General features: G+C 45.9%; 1 protein-coding gene across 1 annotated transcript; it reads left to right on the top strand.

Annotated features, from left to right (window-relative positions):
• Positions 1 to 1,818: 1,818 nt before the first annotated feature.
• LOC120835940 (sulfotransferase ssu-1) lies at positions 1,819 to 7,346 on the top strand. Its single transcript, XM_042291058.1, is given in 2 exon segments — positions 1,819 to 1,984; positions 6,477 to 7,346. Coding segments are annotated over 2 exon segments (924 nt in total). The 5' UTR covers positions 1,819 to 1,858; the 3' UTR covers positions 7,275 to 7,346.
• The last annotated feature ends 227 nt before the right edge of the window (positions 7,347 to 7,573 follow it).

Below are 7,573 nucleotides of genomic sequence, written 5' to 3'. Positions count from 1 at the left end.
ACGTGTGAAGCACGCTGGGGTGATAAAGTTACCATTCATGCACGAAATCGCAAATATATGGTTGTGCTACTCGAAAAAATACGTGGACAGGAAGGTATACACGACGTTTCGGGTTTCGTGTATACCTTCCTGTCCACGTATTTTTTCGAGTAGCACTACCGTATATTTGCGATTGCGTGTTTAAGCTCATTGTGCTCGGCAGCGCACCCGCCCATGCAGCAGGAGAAGGGCTACCGGTGCGATAACACGCCCGCGCGATTTTTCCGTCCATTGTCATAGCACCCAGCCTTGTGCCTGTTATACGAGTGGTAAATTTGACGTACTACTCTGCTTCCCACGCGCTCAAAGTCTTTCTAAGAATTCCTGACACAGTCATTTTCGATAAAGCTCTTCAACTTTCCAATTGAACCTCTGCGTCTATAATTAATAATTACAAATTAATTAACGCATCTAGTTAATTATTCAAGATATAGTGACGATTATCCCCCTATATTATGTCCTCCTGACCGTATAACACACCTGTACAAACCGCGTTAGTGTGGATTTCCCGGCCCTTTTTTTAAACAAATCTAAGAAGCTCCGTAAAGGGCGAAATCAGTACTTCTGCTTGAGGGGAAGGATTTTTTAAAGCATGTTTCCTGCGGTGAAAAGAAGTATTGTGTCGAAATTTGCGGCAAAACAATTTTCTTAAGGAGATCGCCTTCTAGGAGACTTTTTTTTTCCTGCGGTAAGGAATCAAGAAAGGCATGATGTAACAATGGCCAATCATTTTATTATAGCTTCAGAGCCAATGAGATTGTAGTATATTAGTGTATAAGGGTGCCTAAGAACAAACCACGAAGCAGGAACTGTGAACCTAAGGCGGAGCTCAAGCTCGTCTGCTTCTTGCCCAGGTGTGGCAGCGACGTCAAAACGCCGAGCTCTGACTGAAGTTTATTCGGAAGACTTCGATGCTAGCTGCCTTAATGTTTACCCGCTATCCTTCCCATCGGAGCCAACAAGAGGTCGGCGTTCGGAAGTCACCGTAATCTCAAGCGCAAGGACCAGACGAACTTCCGCTCCGCGTAGGCCCCGCTTTGCATTCCTTACGCTGTCAGGAAGTACACGTGGCTTGCACATGACATCATCCAAAGAGCGCTCCGATGGCCACCAGAGAAGAGGGGAAGAATGAGCTGTCCTCTTACCAGGAACCTCCTTTGTGTCTCCCAGATTTGCCCAGACGTCGGTACCTCCTTCCAGAAGTTTATAAAAGATTAACCCGTGGCTCCAAATTTCTACCAAAAGTAGCTTCCTCCTTTCTCCGTGGTAAAGGTCACAAGTACGCGATATGGCATCAGAACAAGCCATGTATATAACTCTGACGACACACTACTGAGGTGGCGCTGCTGTCGGCACCGCGCACTAGGGAGCCTAAATTGTAGATAGGATCCACCTCAAACCATGGGGAGCGTTCGGAATTTAGTGGAGTAAACCTTCTGCGGCGATCGGTCGCAAGTGCGCATGTGCTTCGTTTTCGCGTGGTGAGGTGAAAAGCAGGAGGAAAGGCGGAGGCGTTTGCAGACGATCAACGCCTTCGCCACCTCTTCGCGGCTCGTATCGCAAACGCCGCCCGTGGACCACGTGACCCCGATTGACCAGTTGGGAACTCTCTGTAATACAGGCTCTTTACGGCAGCTTGCACAGTCGCTTCACGGGGATCTCGTTTCTGCGCACGCGCAGTGCCCATGCCTTGTGTGGGCGAACGCGGGCTTGTTTATAAACATCATATTTGTGTATAGATGAATGTTGACATTCATTTTTTTTTCTCTCAATAGGCTCTCCTAATTGAACCTAAGACTCCACGTAAACCTGCGCAGACATGACCACACCCAGACGCGTCCCTTTGACTTAGGACATCGACGGTGAACCATGCTGCATCTACTTTAACCCCACTCTTTACCGGCAAGTTCCGACCTTTGAACCGCAAGAGGGCGATATCATACAGGTACGGTTTTTTTATTTTTTTTTATTTTTTTGTTTTTATTTCGGGGATTACATGTCCACACCTGGACAATTATCTGAACTATAGCGTATTGTGAGTGCTCCAATTATAAGTTAAATGGTTGTCGCGATTAGGAGGTTGGCTAAAAGAACTTGTTGCAATTATCAGTACCTAAAATAGAAAGAATAAAAGTATGGTTGCCCGTGAGCGTCCTCCGTGTTTTTTATTCTTTCTTTTGATAAGTTTTAGAATGTTCACTCAGAAATCTTGGTACGATAATGTAATCACACATATACGTAACTGTTTAATGCCTGAGATCAGAAGACACTCTAGTTTATCGAACCTTTTCGCAAATGTATTCGCTCTTTTTATGCACATGTACGAAGTCGTTGAATATTATTTCTCAATTTTCTTGTAGTTCTTCTTTCTAACGAAATATTGATCTTATATTTGGGGTAATTATACAATGTGGGTATTTCTTCCATAATAGTAAATTTATTGGAAACATTTTTTTTATTGCAAGCGTCATATGTTAAACCGGTATCAATTTATTCGTTGACTATTCATCGTTTTATAATGAAGTTAAAATTAATGAAAGGCGCATGATAGTTTATTTGTTTTTATGAACATCATAAAAGCATTAAAAGTGAACACAACTTAATTAAGCAGGCGAGCTGTTGGTCTAAGTTGGTCAAGAGATTCATAATTGTGTCATTGTTGAACGCTGCCCTCAAGAAGTCTTGTTCTCACCAAAAGCATGTGTAAGTGGAGAATCAGTTGCTTCGCTTGAAGGATGTGGGATACACGAACAACATACTGAAGCGGGTTGCGATGACACTCGTAATAAAGATCCGCAGGATGAAGAGGGGCATACTACGAAAGTTGACACGGTAATTCATAACATTTGAGGCTCGGTAATTTGTAGTTGTAATCCATTACATTTTTCAAGTAACGAGCACAAGTCTGCTGTAGAAGGGTATTCGCTCAGCTGGAAGCGATGCTTCACGGGCAGAGAAAGCAGTTTTTAATCAACTTGAATGAGGTCAAAGCCACGACTTGCGGCAGGGGTTAAGTGTACGGTACAATGCTGCAGTGAGCTCGAAAACTTCCAGCGCTCATCCCAGCGCACCATTTGGAGGGCTGTTTCTTCGGGAACCGTATATTTAAACAACAAAATAAAGGATAGCTTTTTTTTTTTTCTTGTCGATTTTACCTACCATCTTCCCTTAATGCTAAAATTAAAAGAAGTACAGATACGTATTTTCCGTCATATATTTTCATACTGTTCAGCCCTTTCTCCAGAGCGCAATCGCACTCCTGGTGGAGATAACAGGGTATCGCAGGCGACAGTCACATTGGCCACACGGTACGATAGAAGGTACGGTTCAAACAAGCGTTCCAACATGACTATCCGCAGGTCGATCGATTGCACCGCAATCCCTCAAGCGGTCTTAAACTCTTTAATGTAAAGCGAAATGTCAACCTGCGACACCCCGCATCCTCCCATTACGGCCCGACCAGCGGTATCTATGCCCGTCATTTACGTCATCTTGTCTTGTTGTTACACCACAGATACGCGAACACACGGTCACATCGGCGATAATTCCAGTCTTCGTTTGCAACGCACAACACTGCCATCGCAATGTTGCTGCTATATTGCGGACACGCAGAAATACAGGACCACGTTGATTGCCGGTTGGCACTCGGCATCGGAAAACAGAACCGAAGTCAGCACATGAAGGCACCCAGACACCCGGCAGCAAAACCTGCCTGTCTTGGACGCAGTTTACGCGGTTTCCATAAACTTCGTCAACATCGACACGTCGCTCCGCAATCCGGAGGCGGCCATTAATTTTAGCCCAGTGTACGTAGCGCAGCTGGCACTGCTCCTGAACTTCACTCTTTCTAACGCCTTCGTTTGCTTGTTTAATTAAATTAATGGTAAAAATGTCAATGCAACCCAAATGTTCTGCACGTTTGTACTGGGAAAGGAAACCGAAAGAAGATTAGGCGGGAGGGCGCAACCTTTTTCCCGTCTGCCTAGAGAAGGAGAAAAACGTCTTGTTCCTCCTTCGTTCTCGTGTCGGCTTGGAAGCGGGTCAGTAGGAAAATGCGCCGTTGCTACCATTTCTCTCATTTTTTCTTAGAGCGTACTCGCCGCTTTTAGTTACAAATGGGTCAACAGAAAAGAAGGGCAAGTTGCAAGCGCTGACGCGCTATCGCGATTGACGCTTCGAAACATCACAGTAAGAAGTGACTTCTTTTAAGAAGTGTAAGAAATGCCTGAGTCGGTCTGGTAACAAACGCGCCGATACTAGGAAAGACGCAACTTGGTCGAAGGTGATGTTTTGTTGTGTTAAATGGATGGGCCTGCAAAATTTACAAACGACAAGCTGTCACAATTTTTCCTTCGCAAAGATGAGCTCCTGTAGGTTATGATTACCTCACATGGGGAAACAAAGTAGTCAACCCTGAGTCACTGCAGTCGGAAGTGTTACGGTATTTGCTAGAAAGATACCCGGGAGCTACACAGATGAGAATGCTATTCAGAAGTCATGTTTGGTGGCCCAAGTTGAGCGAACGAATGAAAGCTAGAGAATGTAAAATGCTGCGCCATTTGCCAGTTCACTCAGAATGCAGTCTCGTGCGTACAAACGTTTTCGTGGGGATGGTCAACGAAACGACGGCAAAGAGTCCATCTGGGTTTCTCGTACTTCAATAAAGATGTTTTTTTTTTTTTTTGTGGATGCATTTTTAAAGTGAATTGATGTGTTCCACCTGAATACAGCCAAGATTTCTCTGGCTGGACAACAGGACCAGGCGAAGTTTTTCGGTCGCGCACAAGTAATCAAGCTATTTTTAAAGATTTATGTTTGCCATTTGTTCTCCTTGTTGCACCTAATCCAGGGATTATTATCATTATTTTTTTTTCCAGCTCGCTTGTACCTTTGCATTAATTGGACTATTGTCATAACCTTAAAATGCAGGCCGTTCATCCTTGTTGGTGTTAGACTGGTGGCAGCTGATACAACTCATTTGCTTTACTGACGTCTATCTCCTGGTTATTTCGGTTGTCAGAGTGCTTCTCTGGATACGGAGAGCTTCCTGGTTCAATACCAGGACCAGGCGAATTTTTCCGGGTCGCGCACCAGTCGCCTAGCTGTTTTTCAAGATGCGTGTTTGTCCTTCTTACTCCTTGTTCCCCTTCTCCAGGGACTATTATCGTCACAACCAAGGCCTTAATGAATGTGGAAATACTGCGCACATGCATGATTTGCTCCTTGTGGCCTTCCGGAGAAAATTGAGACAGACAGCGCTCCCCAGCTTGTGGCTTGTTGATTTCACAGATTTTCGCAGTACAAATGCCGTGCAGCACATAGAGACGCCCCTCTACGATCCGGCGTCGAAAGTCGCCGCACAACAACTCGTCCAGATGGTCAAACGGAGCCTTATCCGCCAGCTCTTCGAAGAACGATGGACGGAAGTCTCGAACGGTACAACACCGGCCATGCCCTACCACACGTAAGACGCCAGCCAAACTCTTCTCGTCATGGAAGCCGTGCACGAGGTTAAACATCCTTCACCCAAAGTTAGCCAGCGGCAACCTCAAGGACAAAAGTGTTCCTGGATAGAATTCCTAGGCGATCCACTTTGGTTAGAAGACACCGTTTTACGGCGTGTCAGCCTCTCGAAGTATCTGGTCAAGATTCTGGGTCAGGAACGGTCCTTGCTAGCAGATTACGTTGCCATCAAAACAGTTCCTATCCCTCTGCCCACGACAATCAAGATGCCAGAGGAAACCCGGAAGGCTAAGCCACCAGACCGCAAGCCAGTAGGGGCAGTGCCTCAAGAAGCAGGCAGCCCTGACAACCCGCATTTGACGCCCGAGTCTGCGCATACGCTGGTTGTTATCTACACAACAGACAACGCTCAGGCAAGCTCTCTGTAACCAGAGTTGCGGTAGAGCACACGAATCTAAAAGCCACCTAAACGATGGGGATACGATGAAAATGAAACGTTGGAGGACTGCAGTCACCAATAGGCGCCAAGGACGTAGTGACGTCACGGCTGCCGCGGGTTAGTACGATGCACTGCTTGCCGTCAACCACATAGGGCGTGTTTCGACGTATCTACGGGCGTTTCGGCGGATGTAATCCCGACGTTGAGCGGGCGTCGGGACGAGCGCTTCCTCGACGGCTCAAAGCTTGCGTAAATACGCGCGTGTTCGGCGATCCGACCGAAACAGATCTCGGCGCCTCAGCGTATTTTGACGTGTACCAACGCCAGAATACTATACCAAGGCCGAGGAGACGTCGACGAAAAGCGGCGTGTATTTACTCTTTGAGCAAGGAACGAGTAATAGTATTTTGCTACTTTTTTTTCTTCAATGACGTGTACATGTCTGCTTAAGTCCAGCGTGCCTCAATTTCGCTTTTCCAATTTGTCCTAAAGATTTCGAAAATACTATTTTTTCTGTTTTTGTTTTTTTTTGCAGGTGTCGTATCCAAGATCCGGGACACACTGGGTGTTGCAAATCATCCAGCTTATCTTGTCCAGAGGGGAGTCGGTGAAAACGTACAACGAATCCTTTGAGAATGCGCCTTTCCTCGAAGTCATAGAAGTCAAGTCGACGTCATCCCCCAGATTGCTTCGGACCCATTACTCTATCAGCAAACTTCGCCTCAGCCCTAAAGCAAAGTACATTTACGTGGCACGGAACCCCTGGGATTGCTGCGTGTCCAACTACCATCTGGTACGAGAATGTACCCGCATAAATTTCACAGACGGGACATTCGACGACTTTCTAGACGCTTTTCTAGAAGCAAAGGTCGGTTTTGGCGTCTACTTTGAGCATATTCTTTCTGGCTACAACCGCAGAGAAGACCCAAACGTGTTTTTCATCACGTATGAAGAACTCCAGAGAAACAAACAAAAAGTTGTCCTCCGGTTGGCCGACTTTTTAGGCGGAGAACACAAGAGAGTGCTCGAAGAAAATGGGGACGTGTTTCAGCAGGTCCTGGAGAAGAGCACCGTGGAGTTTATGAAGAATGTCCTGACGATAAACCCGAAAGAACTCACCGAGTGTATCACAAACAACTCGCCACGTGTTCAACCGGCCCAGGACGTCAGCAACCAGCAGTCTTGCCAACCGACTGAAATTAATATCATCCGCAAGGGAGTGGTGGGAGATTGGAAGCAGCATTTCAGCCGTAAAAACATCGAGAAGATGCAGGCTGCCATCAAAGAACGAACGAAGGGTTCGGATATTATGAAGCTTTGGCAGTGTGACTGAGGCCCTACGGTGCTTACGAATACTCCTACTTCTATGCAATTAAAATATTTCTTTTTCAGAATCGTACGAGAATATGCACTAAGGCCGGACAGTTCCTCAAATTCTAAAACAGAATCTATAGCCATAACACTTTCTTCAGTTCGTGAAGTGGCTATTTCCCACTTGAAAGATTTGAACGCAAGGTACGTTCGGTTCAATTGCAGCACTCTGACAATGATAAACTGGTGCTTAAAGCAGGCATCTGATTGGGAATAAATGGAATGCATGTCTTTATATGTGTATACGCCAATTCCGTAAAC

The sequence above is a fragment of the Ixodes scapularis genome, unplaced genomic scaffold (genome assembly GCF_016920785.2).
Source record: "Ixodes scapularis isolate PalLabHiFi unplaced genomic scaffold, ASM1692078v2 PGA_scaffold1__304_contigs__length_218370807, whole genome shotgun sequence".
NCBI classification, from domain to species: Eukaryota; Metazoa; Arthropoda; class Arachnida; order Ixodida; family Ixodidae; genus Ixodes; species Ixodes scapularis.
The sequence above is the reverse complement of the archived record's forward strand: the minus strand, read 5'-3'. Positions and strand labels throughout refer to the sequence as shown.